Below are 22,551 nucleotides of genomic sequence, written 5' to 3'. Positions count from 1 at the left end.
TGAACCTATTTTTGTTCCACTAGTAAATGTTTTTTGCTGATTTTAGGTTTTATAGTTGTTATTTTTACAGAAAAACGAGATTAAATTATAGTAAATAATGAAAACAGGTTGAAAATATAGCAAAATTCTAAATTACAGTAAAGTCATTAACCCAAATTATGACCTGTATTGCCTTCTGAGGCACAGTGAACATAAATGATCAGAAAAGTGTCAAACACTGTCAACTTAGGCAACATGATATTAGAAGATTTAAAAAGAAAGGAATCAGGTCCTGGGAATTCTTTTAAACGTTTTTGACGGATGGGGTGCCTCGTGAGTTTTGTATTATAAAAAAAGAGGCTTAAAAGAGGTTGAACAACACTATTAGATTAGTAATTCCCCTGTTTTTAGGCAATGAGTGAGAATCTCATGATATTTATTATTGCCTCAACTCTTCACTTAGTATTGTCTTTGAAATGGTACAAATGTCATTACATCAACACAATCATAACCAACCACCTCTAGGTCAGGGGCGTCATGGTAGAAAAACCACACTCTCGGGGGCCGGACTAGTCGATTAGATAGAAAAATAGAGAGATATGAAGAGAGAGAAAAAGGGCAAGTTAGAGAACGAGGGAAATATAAGGAACAAGATAGATATAGATAAGAGAGAGAAAGATAAAGGAAAAGAGAATGGTGAGTGAAAAGGAGAGTGATTCTGAGAAAGAAAGAGAAAAAAATAGATAAAAGAAGGAGGAAAGGGAAATGAGAGAAAAAATAAATTAATACTGAGAGGAACAAAGAGAGAAAGATGGAAAAGAGAAACAAAAAGAGAGAAAAATGAAAATGAGAGCAAGGGAGAAAAATAGATATGGAGGAAGAGAGCGTGAAAACAAGAGAGAAAAGGAGTGCTGGGGTGCTGTGTTGTAGTTTAGCAGCAGCGGAGTGGATGACGTCACACGCTAGTCCAAAAGTTTGACGTCCCTGCAGCAGATTGAAATCTTTGTGTCCAGGGTTACACCACCTCGTGTTCACGTAGATCGCTAGTCCACCTCCTCTCCGCTTCCCGCAGGCTTTTGTGTCTATGTCCACAGCGCCGGGTAGCTCCACGTTAGCGTCCGGGATGCTAGATGTGGGCCACGTTTCCGTAAAACACGGCAAATTGCACTCCCTGTACGCTTTGATGTTTTTCACCAGCACAGCCAATTCATTGGTCTTATTTGATAGAGAGTTCTCATTTACCATGATTACGGACGGTACCGAAGACTTATAACGCCGCTTAGCCTTAGCTCCGGCTCTGCATCCACGATAGGGCCCCCTCATCACGCCGGCACGAGAATTCTTCAGGGCAAGGAGTTGGTTCCTCAAATAAACGCATTCTTGTGCGTTAAAACCCATTATGATAGGATAGAAAGTAATCCAAAGTGAAGTTGTCAAACGGGACGAAAAACACAGAAGATAGAAGCAGACACTTAAAACAATGAATCACAAAGAGAGCGAAATAACACGGAGCAGCTAGAAAGGCTGCCGCTCGCGGCGGCGCCTATGATGTAAAAAGTGGACATATGTCAAACTGCATCTGATTTCTCCCCTCTGGGTGTTTTCTCGTGGGCCGAATCAAAAACCTTGGCGGGTCCGATCTGGCTCGTGGGCCGCATCTTGAATTTAGCATAAATGTCTTACCATTAGGGTCATACGTGTTTTCAAAGGAGTTTCTACATTTCAGGCAAAATTGTCTCTCCTCAAACTGCACAGGAAAGCTTTGATTCGTGTCATTTTCCTACCAGGTTTCTGGGCACGTCAGGTCAGAATATCAGTGACATTTCACACTACAGCAGCATGAGCCGTCATCTGGAGATTCTGGAGGAAACGCTTCGATTGCGCCACCTCGCCCCAACAGCTCCAGATACACTTGGTGGGACTGACTCTTAGCGCTCCGTAAAAAACAGCTCTGACACATTATTAATAGAATGTCTTGTTTTTCTGACAGGTTGTTACCCGTTTTACACAAAGGATCCGTTCATCTTGGAAGAGTGCCCACATATTTACTTCAGTGGGAACGCCCCCACGTTTGAGTCAAAGCGCATAATAGGTTTGTGTTTGTCCGTGTTAAAAGGCATTTCCAAATCCTTAAACATGCAAGATGTGAATAAGTAGAACAATTTTTTGCACGAAATTTATATTTGATGGGTATGTTACAACTATTTTCCGAGAATGCTTTGTAAAGACCCCATTTACTTTTTATGCCATCCTGAGCTGTGTTGTCATTGGTGCAACACCAGCACCCTAGCATGCCAGTGGCTAGATTGTTTTAGGTGTCAATTAGTCAGTTTTCTAAGCGACGTTTAACCAGGGGCCAGGGACGGCCCGTGATCAAATTTTTAGTGGCCTGCGTCCTCTGACATAAAATTAATAATATTTGACCCACCAGTAATGTTGACTGCAATAGAAAACGAATCTTTACAAAAGAAAAATCACAATTTCACCAGATGATGGCAGAAACCCTTTGCCCACCTTGCCCTTGGCTTTCTGTGAGAATTTCGCCCACATCCTTTCCGACATGGCAACTGTAAATAAAAAAGGGAAAGTTGACAGCAAAGGCTGCTACTTTCAGGAGAAGTGGAAATTGTATCTTTCTAGCCCAATTCCAAATCAACTGCGTCTGCCTAATTTGCAGAGAAGACTGTGGCTATTTTCAAAGAATATAATTTCGAGAAGCACTTCCAAAAACATGCTGAATACAAAAAGCTAACTGGAAATGAACGGTATTAAAAAAGGGGAGCAACTGGAAGCTGTTTTATGCGCACAGCAGTTCTGTTACACAAAACCTTGTGAGTCAAATGAAAATGCTACAAACGTGAGCTTCGAGGTCGCGACGTTGAAATACGTCATGCCACATATCAATGGAAAAGCTTAAACTTTTGGGATGCAAGATCCCGAAAACGATCAAGCCAGCTAAGCTCACCAATTACGTCACCAATTACTCTGGCCATCATCAAATAAATTGAATGCCCGCAAAAATGGCTTTGTTACATCCAGGAAAATCTGGAGAATCCAACCGTGTTAAATATTTACTCGAAAACACACAATCATGCCGACAGATTTAAAAAAAAATAAATCTGCCTAAAAGCATTTCTGTCTTTTTGGACGTTCCTTGAGGTAAACTGTTTGTATCTCTCTAAAACTCCCCTTTAAAAATATACAGACTTGTAAAATACAATGTTTACTTTTTCAGATTGAGATCACATTTGAAAAGGTTCCAGGTAAAGCTACAAGCTATTGTCTCACTTGTTTTCCAGCTAAGATGCTCATGTTACATTTATCTACAGGCATTTAATTGCCCAAAAAACGAGAATAAAACCCTTCTATTTCTGTGTATTCCAACACAGATTACTCAATGTTAGTAGCACTTGCAGTGATTATTTTAGTTTGGGACACAGTCTTATCTTTCTAAAGAGACCAAAACCATCTATATTTTCCATATAGTTCAAGAACAGCATTCAATTTACTATTGGCACATCTTGGATTGAGATTTTAGGCTGAAAAATTAAGGGGTCAATAAAAAGTACAAATGAACGAATATTTATTTGTGTTCTCTTGACAAGGTGCTGATCGGCAAGAAATCCTTTTGGTGACTGTGCCAACGTTTCACAGTACCCAGCAGGCGTGTCTTGTCAACTTGCGCACTCTTGAATGTGAGCCAATCAGCTTCTCAGCCTTTTCCATGGGTGACGACGACGAAAGTGAGATGAACATCAGCCATTGAGGGTCGAGTCGTCAGCTTTTCAGCTACCGTACATCTATTCAGCCAGCATTTTGCTGCATTCTTTGTTTGTCTACAAAAGCAACAACTATTCTACCTGTGACCGTCGTTGGAAAACTGAAAAATGTAGTTTATGAGGAGGACAATACTTTAAAGAATTATTGACACATAGAATTAAAAAAAATGTTTTTAATGCAATTCTGCAATAAAAATGTACGTACAAAATAGAACGTGATTATTGTGTTGGACAATTGTGACATGAACACAGAAAAGGGGGAATATTTTTCAAACTACAATCTTTTCTACAACTGTTACTGTACAGTATTCAGTTATCACATTTTAAGTTACAGATGTTAACATTATTGACTCAAAAGCTGTTTGCAAAAACAGTACGGTTTGCGTGGGTTTATTTCAGTTGCACTTTCTTTGCAAAATAATCGTGATGTACCAAGAATAATTAGCCATGAATTATCACTGTGTGTGGTACTATATTGTTGTATTTGGGAGGAACTGCAATCTCCCCCAAAAAACATTTATAGTCTAGGAAAGGGGTCGCCAACCTTTTTGAACCCGATAGCTACATTTTTATTATCGCGAAGAGTTACCAGTTTGAAATGCATTTCTAAAATAGCAACCTATGTTATTAGTAATTCATTACAAAGTTATTATAATGTTTTTACCATCTGGTAACTAGTATAAAAAGGGTTAAAATGAGCACAGTCTCAACCACTAAAACAATGTTTTGAAAGGCATGAGCAATAGTTTGTCCTTGAAAATCACTATGACCCATCACTGATGAGCTATTTTCAAGACCAGTCGGCAGACTACTCAGATGTTCTTAGCGGGAACCACATTGGAGACCCCAGTTTAGGACTATTACACAATAGGTGTTAATAGAGCAGACACACACAGCATAAAGTATACTGAGATTCATCCATGGTAGACTAAACCGAACTGTACAGCTTAGTTGAGCAAAAGAAATGTGGATTGGTGTAGCTTAAAGAACTTCTTAGGTATGACCAGATTGCTTTAATAGTCATCAATCTTGTACTCGTAGTCCAGGATGGAGTCTGTGAATCTGCCGGGTGTTGATTGTCCCTCCCCTATTAGCCATGAGTCGTACCAGGGTGTGGTGGTCCCCGGCTTTGTGGGGATTGTGGTAGTCGTCGGTGGCAAGGTCGTAGTCGTGGTGGTTGTCGATTTTAACCGCAACAACCTCTGCTGCCGGAGACGGCGAATTCTTCCCATTCTGATTTTCCTCAACCGTTCCTGGCTGAGGCGCGAAGTTTGTGGGATGTTCCCGTTTACCACACGGCCATTGCTGTTGATAATCGGGGGCTGGACTATGGTATTTCCGTGGCTGACCAAGCGAATTGGCTTGTTGCCGTGGAGAGCCAAAATCTGTTCACAAATGATAGAGGTCTAAAATGTTTCTCGTCCTCTGTTTCATCACGTGCTCGGAGCTAACCTGTTTAATTCGGTCCCAGTTGGACTTGGCCAAGTTAAAGCTGCACGTGGTCGCTCCTGCTTGGTAGCCCACCACACAAAGTTTGGTCAAGGAGGTGAAACCCTCTGCTTTAGCCGTTACACGGTACTCGCCGGGGTTTAGCAGCCGCCAGTAATCTCCGGATGAAGCTGAAATGAGACGAGGAAACACATATGGACATTAAGCAAAAATGTGGTGTCGTGATTTGTGAATACAATCTGACTTGTGGTGACGTCGTGGTTTATCCCCTCTACAGAAATGGTGACGTTTGAAAGCGGGTTGCCTTGCTCATCTTTTACGATACCGCGAATGCCACGATGAACCTACACACAAAAACAGTTTGATTAGTCACTCGAAATACAGTATGAAAATGTATTGAGAAGTGCAGATGGTAGATTATCTTGCAGTTAAGTAACATTTTATTTCTCGTAACATAACAGAAACATTAAATGCGTAAAATACATTGCATTTATCAAAGACGAAAGTCGTTCTGATAATCAATACCCGCATGCCCAACAGGAAAATATCTTTATGTATGTCCCTTCTTAAACAACTTATAGAAGTGTGCTAAATATTTCACTGCACATGACTGCTTTAAACTTCAATGATCCATTATTATTTGGCCTGGTAGCGAATGAGCTAATATACAAGTCTTAGTTTGACAACATACCAGCAACTGTAGAAATGACTGTTTTGTAGCTACTCTATGAAACATTTCAAGTCTCCCAGGTCAGTAGACTAACTGAGAAGAGCCCATCAGGTCTGACCACAGTTTACCTTAATTATTTCCAAATGTTTTCTTGTATTTGGGTCCTACCTGCTCCATGAAGATGAGCATTGCCTCTCGGTTCTTCTCCCATTCTCGTTTCAGTTCACTCTCATGAGGAAACTTGTCACAGCCCAGGAAAATGGACAGTTCCAAGCAGTTAGTGTGCAGATAGCTAAAGTCATTCATGCCTGGTGAGACGAAGACAATGCTTTGAGGAAACACAAAATTTTAAGTCAAGTTCAAGCTTTTGAATTCTACTCACTCCCGGTGATTGGCTTCCATTTGGCCCGATTGATAATACCGTGTGCCCCTGAGGCGACGTCCCCATGGCAGGACCCATGGTAATTGTGTGTCATGGTCAGATGCGTTGACGCGTACGACACAGCTAACCACCGAAAGAGGGATTCATCCGCAATGTCTCGCTGTTCTTCCTCAGGCTCTGCGTAATGGTAGCCTCCACTTCTCTCCCTGTCGTCTTCTTCCTCCCTGTGGCCGTAACCCTGGTGGTAGCTAGGATCGTAGCCTTGGTCGTAGCCTTGACCCTGGTCGTAACCATAGCCTTGGTCATAGCCTTGACCATGCCCGTGGTCGTAACCGTATTCCTGGCTGTAGCCGTGACCTTGGTCATAACCTTGTCTCCCCCACTCCTCATGCTCAGAATAGCCTCTGTTCCTCCAATCTTGATCTGGCTCTTCCCTGTATCCGTGTCCCCATTCGGTCACATCGGAGCTGTCTTCTTCATACCTTTGTGAAAAAAATTGATTGAGGAGGATGCGCAAAAACAGATGAACCATCAAGAGGTGTGAGGTCATACTGTCTCTTCTTGCGGATGTGGGGAGTGTCCTCCACTGACTTTTTGGTGCGTAAATTGTCGTATGGGTAGGCCACAAATGACTCACCACCCTGAAAGTTTGCCCCCAACACGAACGGGTGGCTATCCATCCAAGAGATGATGGCCCTGGTTTCAACTGCAATCTGGGATCAAATAGAATCAAAAGAATCAAGTGAAAAGTACTTCATATTACTGATTGGTAAAAGTCTCTGAGACCAAGTCAAATGCAATGTCATTGATACACAAACAAAAGGAAATTTTTATGATGTGCCAAGACATGTCTCAAGGTTCCTGGTCGCAAGGTCAAGTTTAAATCTTAGGCCTCAAGCAAGGAAAATAGTCGCACGCTACACCAGAAAGGATTTTGATGTCTACACATAGCAAGCGGAGTGTTTCGAGATACTAGTGGACAAGCCTAAAAAACAGTGATTTGAGTTTGAGTCCCCATCTCTGCTTCTGATGATCTACCAGAAAGGCCCTTTTGCCAGGACCGCATGACCTTTTGATGAAAATTGTGACACTTACTGAGCTATTTTGTTGAAAGTTGTCAGGAATAGGAATGTGGTGGTTGGAAAATACTTTAGGTACCATCCCTCTTTCTTCTGCATCCCACAGAACGCTGTTTAGATCTGGAAAATTCTGGAAAATGTCAAAACCATCGTTGTTAAAGTGACCGGTGGTCCATCCGCTCAGTTCTGAGCCCTGCAATCATGAGAAAGCAAAAGGATACAGGGAATCAGATGATCATCATTCATGCCATCAATACTCTTGTCATTATTTCCTTAAAAACTCACTGCTTGAAAGGCTTCTTCATGTCCATCGGGATTGAGTGAGGGCACCAAGTGGATCCGTATTCCTTCCACCAGACGGTGTGCTCGGGGGTTTCGATCTCTGTATTCCTTGCACAAATACTGCATGAGAAGCAGGATCATTTCCCGGCCCACAGCCTCATTACCGTGGAGACCAGCTGTGTACCGGAACTCAGGCTCACCTGCACAGAATGCCACACAGCACTTCAATTCTTCAACAATGAAATTAACAATGCATTCCAAACTTATTCAATTAACTTACGGAATCAATTCTATTTTTAACCAATGTTTGACTTGAAGCATCTAACTCAAACTCAAAGTTTTCTCCCATCCATCCTTACCTATTTCATGCTCTGTGGGATTGCCAGAGATGACCATGGCCATGATGTCCAGACCTTTGGAGCTGCGGCCCAAGCTGTAGATGTTGGTTATATTGGGGCACTCGTCGTTCACCGATTTCATTACCTGCACAACAGATCAAGTGTCTTTATTCCCTTGTTCCATTTAACAAACTAGCATCCATCTATGAAATGTCCACAACCACTTAACCTGTGTAAGGGCATACCTAATATTTCAATTTGAACCGCTAGACCGCTATACGCTTATTTTAGATGAAACTACCAAAATTAACTTGACTTTTTTATGAGAACTCACTGACGCTTTTCTAAAGGGTGTTAGTTTCAGCAAGACAAGAAATAAGTTGTAAGTAATTTTTTACATTTGCAGTAGTTTGATCAAGGTTCAATTTCTGAAAGTCTGAAAAATGTGATCACATTAATAAGACTTTTATTTGTTTGAATTAAGTTTTGGTCTGTTTTATTCAACGATTTACTTTTGTGGCAACAACGCGTGACCACAATAATGGAATTATCAAAACGGGGATGTGGTTCAAGTCAGGTCCTTCAGAAGAGACACATGTAGGTAAGTGTAAATTTAATGAGAGGCAACTGTCTGACGAATGTTTTTCGCCATTTCTAAATCTGCCAGGTAATGTGTATGAGGCAAGGAATGTTTGTGTTTTTTCTGTTGTTTGTTTCAATTTGTTGTTTTTTTTGTCGACTTGGTCTTGAGTTTGATTTCAAAATGTTTTTAAAAAGTATTAAGTCTTGATTTTGACCTGGTTTAAGCTGTAGCTATTCTTGGAATGACTCTTCCCAAGACATTCCAAGAATAGTCTTGAAATTATTTTGATAGGATACTCACTGAAACCATTTCTGTGTAGCTGTGATGCATAAACTTCAGATAATCTACCGGAGTCACTTCATTTTGCCCGTACTGGTCAACATTTGGATCTGTGTGAGTGGGAGAGAACAAAATAAGTACTTCAACACTACTCTGGGGCTGTACCCCAAAAATACATTTTATTTGGTAGTACAATTATGGATGTATATTTGAGTTTCTAAAATTGAATTTATATGTCAAAATGAAAGGTAATGAACTGCTTCCCATAAACTTCCTTAAGGGGACACTGTGTTATGTGTAAGATTCGCACCCCCAGTCAACACGTTTATACAAGCTAAACTCAAGAGTGCATTGTACGTACCTGGCAACGGGCAACCCAGAATCTCCATTCTCATACACAGTGTGCCGTTCCAGCTTTGAGGGTTGATCCTGATGTAGCGGGCCACGACAGGCTCCGCCAGCTGGTTCATGACTGGAGTGTCTTTATCGCTATTCCCAAAAAACAGCTGGAGTAGGGGGAAAAAGAAGACAGAATTAAAGAAGTACAAATTGGAGTTTAAATTTTAGTATGTAACTCACCCAGTCAGCATATCCATCATGGATGGTGATCCACTCCCTGCTGTCATTACTGAAAGCCAGGTAGTACGACGTGACAAAGTCGCTCCTGCAACGAAACCGGGAGCATCTGTAAGTTCAAGGAAAGCCAACTGGGGGGGAACAGGAAACATTTTCACATGTGTTTTTGTGTCTCACTCGTTCCGCGAGTCTCGGCCCTGAGTTATGACTCCTGTGAACTCGGTGTCCCTGCGAGCGTCTATTTCAAACCAATGGACTTTGTCCTCCGAGTTTGCACACCATGCACCCCCTCGAGGGTTATCCTCGTCTGCTGAGCCCTTTTGCCAATGAGACAAGGACAAAAGTCAGTGCACTTAAAAAGGGATTCCTACTGTGTTTGACCCCCCCAGCCCCCCCCCCCCCCCAAAAAAAATAAAAAAATAAAATAAAATCTATTTTTGTATGAATTGTCCTATTCCCGCTGGCAACAATAAATCTTAGGGGGGAAATGCTTTAGATAGCTGCTCCCCACAGAATAATCAACTGGTGAAAAGGAACCACGGGAGAGTCTGTACTTAATTATTTAGCAGCGTGAGACTAACCGCTCAACTATGTTTCCAGACATAAGTGGAAGTTACGGATGCCTGGGTACCTGCATGTTGAGGCGTGCCCTCTGAGGAGCAAAATCATACTGAGACATGGAAGAGGCAGAAAGCTGATCTGGCTCAACCCGATGAGACTCCATCCCAAGGGGGGGACAATCTGACACAAACACACACAGAATATAACCAAAAGTTGTATGGTACTAAAAAATGCTCACACAAAGTTTTCCAGACTGCATGGTATTTGACATACTCTTTGGTTCTTTGTAGACTCGTGGTCTGTTCCTGGCTCGCTCTTCAGCCTCCTTCAGTTTCTCCGCTCGCTCTGACATAGGTCAGAAAAACAGTCTCAGAAAAACAATTCCACAGCATTTGACAAGATCTGCCCTCGATTACTCAACCTAAACATCATCATGGGATTGGCAATGATTTTGCACAGTAAACACCAAAAGCCAGCTCGGTGGCCTTGGGGGTATGGCGCCTGCCCTGATACTGAGAGGTTGTGGTTCAAGCCTCGGCCGAGTCATACCTAAGACTTAAACATTGGTACCCGTTGCCTTCCTGCTTGGCGTTCAGCATTAGGGGTTGGAATTGGGGGGTTTGGTCACATAATGACTCCCAACACCTCAGTTGGGTTGAGCGAGGGGGCTGGGAATCCCCTCCTCTAAATCAATCTCCCAAAAAGAGTCAGAAAGGACTCAAGCCACCTCCCACTAGGGGGATATGGCTGTGGTATATATGGTATAAACACCAAAAGCAGTTAAAAGGTCTAAAAACGTATTTTCAAACGGTTATTTGCACTCCAACGAATTGAAAAATATGCAAGACTAATAATACTCAAATTGTACAAATATAAAACACATTTCACTGCTAGTAATTTAACAATGTTCACAAAGATGATCATTGACTACATATACATGCAGGGAATAGTCCAACTGGCATCAGAATTTATATTTTTGGGGCAATCCGAATGAATCGTTTCCACAAGTAGTCATAAACGAGAGACCCTGTACACGTGACATTTGTGAGTAACCCATTTATAAGGGTCATTAGATAGATAGATAGATAGATAGATAAATAGATACTTTGTTCATCCCCGAAGGGAAATTCACATTTCCAGCAGCATCCCTGAGCTGAGAACAAACAATCGAGAACAATCGAAAATAACACGGGAGCTGCTGGAGTGGCTGCCATTATGCAAATATAAATTATTTCCACATATAACTTTTGATAATAAATGATGATTTTATCTATATCACATACCAAATTCAAAATAGCTTGTTTAAAAAGTGTTCTTTCTTGCTGTTTCTTCTATGTTTACCAATTGTGCTCATTTGTGGCTTGTCAGAAGGGCAAGTACTGTAAATGGTTACAACTTTTGGATTATCGCAGCATTTTTGCTGTGGGAACAGAAAATAAAGTGGGAAAGTCCCTGAGAAATCAAGCAATACACAAGAGATATGTTTATCAAGAAAGTCCTAATTTGTATATGTCTCTGTACTACAAGCTTCAAGTCTTTGTGGCACCAATGAAGTAAAAATATCCCAAATGGAAGAAAATGCATCTTAGCAGTGATGAACACACACTATTGGACTATTCAAATGGGTATACACGCTTGGGTAGATCGATAGATAGATAGATACTTTATTCATCCCCGAAGGGAAAATCGTGTAATCAAAATATTAAAGGACTAACCTAACATTTCAATCCGACTGTCTGCAGGATCTGCAAAATTTCTCATTCAACTTCAAACTTGAACTTAATTTTGGTTGAGTAGACTAAAATAAGCATTTCACCCCATGTAGAGATATTCTGTTACTAAATACAGAAACCCCCCTGTGACAAATTCCTCCCCGTTAACATTCCATCTATAGACTCAAGTGCCGCACCTGATCCCCACGAGACAACTCTTTGTTCTAACTGGTTGGGTTACCCTTGTTAATTGAAAACCTGGGGCCGACTGAAAAAGTTTCCATTGTAATTTGATCAATGTGTGGCTATGTTTTTCGCAAGGATTGGGTACATTGATTATGAATTAAGGAGTAATTTAAAGCAATTTTCCTTACACCCATTAGCAGAACATTTTGCTCATCTTTAGAATAATTAGATATTTTTCTCAAGTTTCTTTTTTTCCTGTTACAAAATGTGCAAAATAAGTAGTACATATATTTTTTTTTCACTTTAACAATATTTCTACTTTACAGAATAATCTACCATTTGCCTGATGAGAAAATTTGGGGTATTTTAAGAATACATTTTAAGTGATTTTTTTGCAGTGTTAATGCACCGTATTTTCTGCACTATAGGGCGCACCGGGTTATAGGGCGCACCCCCAAAATATAGTTTTTGGTCCTATATCTTCCATACATAAGGCGCACCGGATTATAAGGCGCTACAATGGGAACGTCGACAAAACAGTCAGATAATTCAGTCAAACTTATTACCTCCTTAACATTCCAAAAGCTTGCAAAGAAGCAAATAAGTGTCGTAGACACGTGCGGATGCGGTGTCCGTACGATGTCACTCAAATGCATCGTTCCAAATATCATTCGGAAGGTTAAAGTCTTGGGATTCAAGAAATGCCAATCATTCCTTGGTTTCTATTTTCTTTTTCGCTCGCAACTTTACTGTGCATATGACATTAAACACTTGGAATTGAGTTAAATTTAAAAAAAGACCCATCACAGAAACATCTAGATCACTCTAAAACAAGATACTGGGAAAATATATAGCCGGAGTAGCTCATCGAAGTCGTTGCGTTCAATAATAATGTGCAACCATGGTCCTCTTATATCCGTGAGTGTAGTAAATCAGGAGAGTAAAATATTTACAAATACAGAATGGTAAAACATGTTTCCTCTATGCAGTAGACAACCAAACTTGCTATTCACATTCATCTTTTTGGGCCAATTGCAGGCTTTGTTTTGCCCCTTTAGCCTATGCGAGCCTATAAATAATAAAAAGGATCCGCCCCCTTTACCTCCGAATAACTAGCCAATAGTGATCGATTCAAATGATGATTGACACATTGGCTGGGAAATAAAACGCCGGCATATGTATCCCAGCATACACCGCGGACCACATCGCCTACGAGGAAAAATCTAGTCGGCGGCTGCTTGCCTTTGTTGCGAGACCTTGCGACTTAATATTGATCCATATATAAGGCGCACTGTATTATAAGGCGCATGGTCAGTTTTTGAAAAAAAATAAAGGCTTTTAGGTGCGCCTTATAGTGCGGAAAATACGGTAATTAATGTGAACACTCCAGTGATTTTTAACTCATCCAGTTTGGTTGCACGCTACAATACAGCAACTTTTAGTAGGCAAAACGAAAGTTGCTTGACAATACCACCCCCAGTGAGGTCACTCAAGTCATGTGGCAAACCATCATGGGGAACATTTGCTCGATATAACAAAAGGCATTTGCATAGCAGCAAACCACATGTGTCTTTCTCTTTCAAGTGTAATGTGATCCAACCATACTGTTGTTTTCTCTTAACACTATTTGACTTTGGTCACAGGCCAGGTTCTCTCTAGCAAGAGTGGGATCTCATGTCGTGCTCTGTGGCAGAGGTTTCAAACTCATGCCACGGGGGTCATTTGCAGGCCTCAAGATGACAGTTTGAGGCCCCCCACCCCTAATATGAAAGTTAAAGGAACAGTGTGTTTTATTTCACAGTACCCTGTTTTGCGGGAAAAAAATGAGTCCTGAAAATAACATGCAAAAATACTATCCTCAGAAACTCAAAGGGACTATAACGCACAATTTTTCTTCTATTTGTTTTAGCCTCGCCCTTAGCCATATTTAGGTTTTTTTGGGTACTTATTGCAGCAATATGGCAAAAAGTTTTTGTCTCCCATGAGGTAAGGTTATACACACGGTCCCTTTAAGTTTAAGTGCAGCCCTTGCTGATTATGGATTAATCTATTTATTTATGATTTATTTTCATATTAAGTCTTAATCTTTTTTTTTTTTTTAGATTTTTGTGTAGGAAGAAAAAAAAAATTTCAGAACAGCAAAATGTTTTTATCAGATATTTTTTGTGGAAAACCTAATTTGGCCAAACCTCACCCATACCTTATTTCTGGAGGCCCCCATGTTAATTGATTTTAAGACCCCTGTTCTATGGTATGTTACTGTAAAGACGTTTCCTGTTTGGACTTCTACCTCTCTGTTCCTTCTCCCTTTCTTTTCGGCTTCGTTCTCTTTCTTTCTCCAGCCATTTATCATCAACGTCGTCTTCCTTTTTCCCTGCAGAAAATGGGAAAATAGTGAATGATTGTGACCCAGTGAATCTCTGCATCTGCTATTTAGATTTGCCAATTGCAGAAAAAGGTCACAACAGTTAAACCAAGACTTAGGAAAGTTACAGTCCAGACAGTGCTTCAACACTCGGTCATGGAAAGTGTGAGTGAGTGAGTGTGAGTGTACAAATGGATAGATCAGCAAAACATACTCATTCCATATTCGTCGTATTCATCGTACCAATTCTCCTCAAAAAGTGGCGGATTTGTAGTCTCTTCTACCAAAAATAAAAGACAGATGATTTTAAATTGTTTCACATTTGATTTCACAACCCTTCAACCACAACAAAATTGTCCCTTTGAAGGAATATAAACACTGTTTGTCTAACTGTTAAATCCTGCGTTTAAATTTACAGGAACAATAACAAAGTTCTGATCAGACCGCAGGGAAGTAAAAAAAGGCACAACTGTGGAAAATTTGGTTTGTGAAGCATGCAAGCACCCCTCCTGTCTGCAAAGTAGGACAGAGTCACTCAAATGTTATTCCCATGTGCTGAATTTGTCATTATTTCTTATTCCTGAACCACAGATGGAGTAAATGTTGAAAAAAAAGACTGCAGTATTGCTAGCCTAGACCGGAGACTGTCCTCTTTCAGGTCCTATCTCAAAGTCCACATGCAAACTGATGAGTGTCAACAAGTCACCTGTGATAGTTTCCACTTTGATATCCGTGCTGACATCTTCAATATCTGGGGACGGAACTTTCTCTGGCACTGCAACTACAGCAAAAAGTGAAACCAGTCTAATGAAAAACCTAAATTGCATATAATTTAATATGCTCACAAGTGCTTTTGCCATTGTTTTTGTTTTAATTGAAAATTCACCAAATACACAGAGGTCAAACATCAGCCAAATTGGAAGAAATGGACAAATCCATTACCTTTTGGGGGGGGGAATACAACCTGATTTTTTTTTCAGATTAATATAAACTAACAAATTTTGGTGAGTTAATACAACTCTTTTTGTTCAGGATATATTTAAGAAACTACAACTTTTTTCCGTGTGATGGTTTGGTTAAAGAAATTACCTAGTATTTTGGGTGTGTCGTCATAACAAAATCACACCATCTTTGTTTTCATTGTGGACAAAAAATCTGGAGGGATTGTTATGCCTGAAGCAGGGGTCTACAACCTTTTCAAACTGAGAGCTACTTTTTATTGCTAATTATTGCAAAGGACACCCAGTTTGACATTAATTTCTAAAACATTTGAGCATGTTATTACTATGTTGTTACTATGGTGTTACTAGGTTAATTATCGGAAATAGGGTCAAATGGACTCAAGTCAACAATCAGAAATAATTTCTACTTGAAAATCACAATTTTTTTCTCAATGAGTCTGATTATATTTACAAAACCACAAGTACGCTGCACTTACATCTTTGATTGTCATAAATGTTTTAAACAGGATTTTCTTTCTGTGCATTGAATGAACTCGAATATACAAATATATATATATATATATATATATATATATATATATATATATATATATATATATATATATACAAATATATATATACAAATATATATATATATAAATATATATATCTCTCCATCCATTATCTGCACCACTTATCCTCAGTAGGGTTGCGGGGGTGCTGGAGCCCATTCCAGCCATTTCTGGCAGTGGGCAGGCAACACCCTGAACTGGTCACTCAATTTGGACTGGCCAATTTACCCGACATGCATGTTTTTGGGAGGGAAAGGCTGCAGTAGCTGGACTTGAACCCTGAACCTCTGCACCGTGGGGCTGCGTGCTAACCACCCAGGTGCCTTTTTCTATAAATACATAATATATATATATATATATATATATATATATATATATATATATATATATATATATATATATATATATATATATATATATATATATATATATATATATATATATATATATATATATATATATATATATTTTTATATATGGAGAGAGGGATAGAGAGAGAGAATGTTGGGTTGATGCTAAGATAAAAAAAATAAAGGTAATTATCTATACTGGAGCATTATCTTAACTTCAGCTGTGTTGTTTTTGTGACGCCCTTAATTGCAAAACATTTCAATGGGCTGTACAGACTATTATTACACCATCCCCTTAGGGCAAGGAAAAACTCAAAACCTCAGCATGAGGAAAATGAAGAAACTTTGAGAAGGGACCGCACATGAGATTATCCCCCCTTCCATGATGACCAGGCTGTAATAGTTATTGCATCAACAAAAAATGCACAAAACAACATCAACATGAAATGTAGGTCATTCATAAACTATAGAATATGAGTGTGTTTGAGCCTAGATTAAACAACTTCCACTGAGGTTGCAGAACAAAAATCTCGGGGCATTCCACAGCACCAGGCTAAGGCCCAGCATTTAAGCAGACTTGTTAAGGAACATGACAACATATATTTTCAGGGATTTCAAGGCCCTGTATGGACCCTGTCTTTTATAAACATTGTACACTGGGGTTGCAAAGAAAATGTCTTTGACATTTGATGTTAGTATCAATAAAGACAATCTTCAATTTTGATTTTGAATCTTAGACCAAGATTGGCTGCAAACGTGATGACATCAGATCAGGATTTTCTTTTTTTTTTTAAGTTCATCGTGCAAACAAACACACTCACCATCTTAAGACTGAAAAGTAGAAAAATTTAAAAATGTTCTCACTTTCTGAGCTGGGACGAGAGATCAGTGTCACATTTTTTCTCCATTTTAGCCTACCTGAAATCATTTTCTTAATTAAAAGCTATTTTCACAAGCTGCAGGCTTGTTGCCAAAAATAATAAATGTGACGGGTTCGAGCCCAGGTGTAACCTTTCACATTCATCTCCCGGAAAGATATCTCGTCACTGTGCTCGATGTGGATGTACAAGATATTTGAATTACTTTGCAAATAGTTAGAAAATCAGTGAGCATCCCGTTTGCAAAACTATATCCTGTTCAGGTTTTGTTGGATTAAAATAGAAGCTTGAATTTCTACAATCCTTTCTTAACCTGACCATTGAATAGCCCCAAATTGATTTTTTTGTGTTCCTGTCACTATTCGTCCACACGCACGCATTCCTTAAACTCGATGAAAAAAAGAAATATGAGCAGAAGACTTACATGTGGAGTCCCAGTAATCACCATCATCTGTCCCAGTCTTTACATCAACCTTTGGCCCAGCAGGGGTCGGATCCCCCTCTTTCCAGTAGACTTCATAGTCATCAGTGTCAGTTGGAGATTGATCATCTTCCTCTGGTTTCCAGTAGTCTTCATCGATGTCCGGGACCTGAGATATTGGGGTTTTCTCTTCAGGTTTCATGTAGTCTTCATCCATGTCCGTAACTGAAAGATAAGGGTCTTTCTCCTCTGGTTTCCAATATTCTTCAGGGTCAGTTACTGGGGTTAACAGGTCTTTTTCTTCGACTTTCCAGTATTCTTCCTCTACGGGCGGCGGGTCTTTCCCTTCTGGTTTCCAGTATTCTGCCTCCGGGGGCATTGGGTCTTTCTTGACTGGGTCCCAGTCAAAATCATCCTCCGTGACCGGTGCTGCGGGATCATCCTCCTTTGGCTTCCAGTCATCGTAGGGAAAATCCGTTGTCTCAGAAACTGGTTGGAATGGAGTGGGCTCAGCATCCCAGTAGTCATCTTCAGGTTGCCAGTACTCATTTTCTGAAAGAGAAACACACCGAGACTCAAAAAACATACATCGCACACCGGGAACTTTTTTGACTCAAAGAGCCATAAAAGTAAAATATTTACACTTTGGGGGGCCTCTCCATATTTTGAGACAAATACAAAAAAACGCTAAACCGACTTTCCAGACAAAAACTTGCCAGAGCCTGTGTCCCAAAATCAACAAACATACCCGTTTAAACTTGTCTCCCACCCGCAATTACTTAAGAATCATTTTGACTTTCATTTTTCATAAATAATGGTGATAAAACGAGGTGCAAGCTGAGTTCTTTTGAAAAAACACCACAAAATTCTACAAACGAGGATCCCAATATTTAGATCCACCCATCCTTGCCGCTCACCCAATCAAATTGCTCTGGGTGCTCTTCTGGCGTTTTGGCGTATTTAGTTTGTTGTGTGGTGTCTCAGCAGTGAATATGGAATATTTAATGAGTGTCCACATAAAGGATTTATTAGCAATGTACAGGCAAAACTAGTTCTTTTGGTGTGACTTGTTGACTGTAAACTGTAGTAAATGCTCCCTATATATATACTGAAAAGTACCGTTATCGATAACTGCATCGACTCCCTTTCCTGTGCGCTACAATAGGCTTTGCTAATACAAATTTGGAACGACATGTAGAAAATTTGCATGGAATAAATTTTGTCTCCGAGCCCTACGTACTCATGAAAAGAAAGAAATATATATATATATATATATATATATATATATATATATATGGCTCGTGACCATAGGATCCCGAACCCTGCCTTAGACTCTAAAATGGTGTAAATTAGCGGCTATAAAAAAATAAAAAATAAAGCATACAATGTGAACGACCTACCGACATCAGGATAGGCATAGTCTGTGTAAGCTTCTGGCTCTGTAGGTGGTTCGGTCGGGGGAGCTAAAGGCAGCATGCAGACACATTGTTACAACTTCACATAAACACGCTTCTAAGGATAAACATTGCTCTTAGATGGACCTGTTGTAGTGGGTGGAAGCGTTGTAGTTGTTTGTCTGTCCTTCTTTCTTCCTTTCTTCTCGCTTCTGGGTTTCTTTGTGGCATTTGGGTCCTTAGGTTCTCTGTTCTTTTTCTTGTCCTTTTTCTTCTTTTTGCCCTCCTGTGGTACTCTTTTCACTCTGCCAAAATGACCTGAAAATGCAACATGAATGCATACGAATGTTACTATGTAAAAATTATCATAATGTGAAATGATTTCGCTTAGCTCCTTGAATAATGGTTTTTTTCTTCATTTATAATTATTTTGGCAAATTTTACAGCCAATCGCAGATCTCTTAAAGGTAAGGTGCGTAGTTTGAGGGGGTCCTTAAAAAGTTGAAAGTCAAATATTTTCTCTTTCAAGTATCTGTTAGCAATGCCCAACTGAGTTTAAAGAGCCCTTATGCTCTATTTTACATCGCACCTATCTGCTTTTATCTTACTTTTATTAGGCCTGTTCAGGGTGGAACAAAGCCACCAAAAGATTAAACGGAAGAGTTCATTTGAGCGCGTCAAAGAAATGCACATCAATAATGGGGTTCCCTGCCGCCATCTCCTGGCTTAATGTCATGATTGCAACCTTAAGTTTTTAACTACCGCACCCCACCTTTAAAAATCCATCGCTGCTGACTTTTCTTGATAATACTGCAGGTATTAATATTTCTTTTGTTTTCTAATAATTCGTTTCGTGGTTTATGTAGCTTCCTTATTTTTATTTTTTCCATTTGTACATGTTTTCATTTCCTGATTTTTTTTTGACAATGATCAGGAATCCTTGCACTGCTTGTCATGCATATTCAAAATAAATAAATTACAACAACAGATAGTGACGGAGATAATGAAAGCCCTTTGGGTGGATTACAGAAGATGATGATGGTTATCATTTGTCATTATACCAGCATTCTTTTTATGATCTTTTCTGTGCGTGGTGGTGGTGCACCGTGATACAGTACTTTATTTTAAATGCATAGAAGTACTTGTAATCGTCGTTGCAAAACACCAGTCTAGACAGTTTTAACCCATTCAGAGTTTAGCAGAGCCTCCTCAGTTTTTCCTTCAGGTCAGACAGCATGCTGCTTTCAGACGCTTTGGAAAAACAATCTTTCCAGAAGTCTCAATTACACAAATCCCAGCAGTTTTTCACAAATCTTTACCACTGAAAGGTACAGCCATTAGTGGGGATGCATTAGGCTGCTACGTACGTGGGACTGAAGTGTATTACATGTGAGGCTCTAAAAGCCTAATATGGTTAAAGCAGAACACTAGCATTGGGACGTGTTTCTCTCTTTCATGTTGCCTTTATGCATCAGTTGTCTGAGCAGTGATCACATTTTTATAATGATTGTAATCTGCATGCAACTTGGATCAGAATGGTTGTATAGGTCGATTAAAAATGAAGACTAAAACAATTGGAAATCAATTACTTTTGTCTTATGTGATCTACCTGTAGTTTCTCCTCCATTGCATGCACTTCATTTAGTCACATAGAGTTTCCCATTCAGAAAAAGCATGTTCCACTAGTGCTAGGTTTGCTCATTTTAATTATTGCTTTCTTATTTTAGTTATATTATTTACTGGTTTTCCTGTTATAGCTGTCAAATTCATCCTTAAAAAAGTGTTGTAATATGCTGAAGCAGATGGGAGATGCTTAAGCCTTTTTTTCAATTGACCGTTTTCTTCCGGATTTTAAGGCGCACCTAAAAGACAACATTTTGCCAGAAATGTAAAAGTGCGTATAATCAGGTGCACCTTATAGACCGGAAATACAGTGAATACTATTGGAATTGCATACATGCTTTTACATTCATTAACCCTTTATGAAATAATCATGTCAATCTAGTTATGAATCCAGATTTCTCAATATGTATGTTCTGTGAAATAAGCAGTCTTTAAAAAACAGGTTTTTAAAATACAAGCTTCACTCTTACTGCAGTTATAGTTTAATGCATTTGTTCATCGCGTATGTCTTATTTATAAAAATAAATCTTATTAAAGGAATATTTCAACGGTGTCCCTTATTACAGGTGCACCCTGCAGTGTGGAAAGTACGGTAAACAAAAATATGAATGAATTAATGAATAAGTAATCTTAAATGATTTCTTATTTAACAGTAAATCACGGTTCACGGATCCCTTAACTGCATGGGTCGTCAGGGCACCAATGAGGACGCAATTCTGGATAGCTTTCTCCCCTGTTGATGGTTCCTGGCCTGTTTTTGTGGGGGCTGGGTTGGTACATTAATGACAGAATAAGTGGGCTCACAAATAAATTAGGATTTAGGAATGTAAGATTTGATTATATAACAATTAGTTTCCTTCACTAAGAATTGATCTAATGTAGAAAAAGACAAAACAACAATTTAATTCATAACAATATTTTATTTAACCCGGGCAATCTCCTGCACACAGGAAAGTGACATGATTGATTTAATGATATATAAGTATTTATACTTTTTATTTAAAAAAGATTTTTTAAATAAAAATGTTTACTCCAATATGGAAACTTGACTGTTGGATTTCATACCTATTATAGAAAGGAAATAAAGCGTCTTCAAACAAAGACGCCCAGGTGCCTTTTTTAGTTTAGTATTTTTCGCATTGTCTTAAACAGTGACTAAACCGTGACTTTTTGGCAAAATAACTTTGGGATGGATATCCCCATTGTTCTCTGGTTGGTTAATGGTAGTTAGCAATTACAATTTCGGTGAGTGCTTTGTGAGTGGTGCTTGGCTTTTGTGACATCCAGTGGACATATTCAAAACTCTAAGTCATTGTTTGTTTGATGCAATGCATCTCATTTTTTCCTCTTGTGATTCACTCGACGTTGTCTCACGGGTATATCTATAATGTTGTGGCGGTGCACATTTGACCTGCAGGCCATGACTTTGACACAAGTTCTACACAGAATTCCCAAGTTTCACCTTTCAAGAAACGCTACAAATATCATATACTGTACTAGCAAATCCCGTTTGATGATTCGAATGAGAAAGACAAACGACGACACTGCATATAAAAAGTTACATCATTTTTATTACTAAATGAGAAAAGCAATTGAAGTATAGAACACATTTTGGAATGGAAAAAACAACACCACCTGCTGGATGTGGCAATGCAATTTCCCCATTGACCCCTGTGCAAAATCCACTGTGAGAAAGTTACTGACCTGCCTCTGCTGGTACCAAACTGTTGATGCTCTCCACTTGGCCTTCCTCACTTTTAATTTCATCTGGAAGCAGAGCTCCTTCCTGCTTTCGTCCTTCCTGCTGCAACAGGGAAACGATCCCCCCGGCACTCTCCCCTTGCCTGGGGGTCAGAAGGCAGCAAAGGGCCAGTAGCGCTGCAGACAGAAAAACGGTGTGGCCTCTCATGCCTGCAGCTCTTCCCTTTGCACGATCCTTTTAATTTATTCTGGAGCTCCTTTTATCCCAACTGCGCACTTTATTCGGCCGTGGCTCTATATTTGAGCCTTGCTTCCTGTGTGGAACCCCTGAGTCAAGCAGACTCACCCTGGGCTAGACAGAACCGGAGTGAGATGGGGGTAGGGAGAGAGGGGAGGGAAAGGAGGTGGCCTAAACAGAGACCCGGAGAGATAGACAGCAAAGCAGATGCTC

At 39.7% G+C, this 22,551-nt stretch overlaps 2 protein-coding genes across 2 annotated transcripts in view; one reads left to right on the top strand and one right to left on the bottom strand.

Annotated features, from left to right (window-relative positions):
* The window catches only part of pold2 (polymerase (DNA directed), delta 2, regulatory subunit), a 19,884-nt gene extending 15,918 nt beyond the window's left edge, over positions 1-3,966 (top strand). The window contains exons 9-11 of the mRNA XM_088335363.1: positions 1,767-1,894; positions 1,970-2,071; positions 3,585-3,966. Of these exons, the coding sequence (XP_088191489.1) occupies positions 1,767-1,894; positions 1,970-2,071; positions 3,585-3,745 (391 nt within the window). The 3' untranslated portion in view covers positions 3,746-3,966. The remainder of the gene's footprint in view (positions 1-1,766; positions 1,895-1,969; positions 2,072-3,584) is intronic.
* aebp1b (AE binding protein 1b) lies at positions 3,917-22,551 on the bottom strand. The gene is made up of 22 exons (XM_088335361.1): positions 22,104-22,551; positions 18,924-19,094; positions 18,783-18,845; positions 17,386-17,934; positions 14,927-15,001; positions 14,435-14,500; positions 14,146-14,229; positions 10,231-10,302; positions 10,028-10,137; positions 9,574-9,713; positions 9,400-9,484; positions 9,182-9,326; positions 8,842-8,930; positions 7,980-8,103; positions 7,624-7,820; positions 7,355-7,531; positions 6,812-6,972; positions 6,260-6,741; positions 6,046-6,185; positions 5,452-5,551; positions 5,211-5,377; positions 3,917-5,143 (listed from the first exon to the last, which is right to left on the bottom strand). The coding sequence occupies exons 1-22, from the start codon at positions 22,306-22,308 to the stop codon at positions 4,772-4,774; spliced, it is 3,774 nt and encodes a 1,257-aa protein (XP_088191487.1). The 5' UTR covers positions 22,309-22,551; the 3' UTR covers positions 3,917-4,771.

Source organism: Urocampus carinirostris, chromosome 5, assembly GCF_059441175.1.
Source record: "Urocampus carinirostris isolate Australia breed hairy pipefish chromosome 5, RoL_Ucar_1.0, whole genome shotgun sequence".
Classification (NCBI taxonomy): domain Eukaryota; kingdom Metazoa; phylum Chordata; class Actinopteri; order Syngnathiformes; family Syngnathidae; genus Urocampus; species Urocampus carinirostris.
This window is presented reverse-complemented; position numbering and strand designations above follow the sequence as displayed.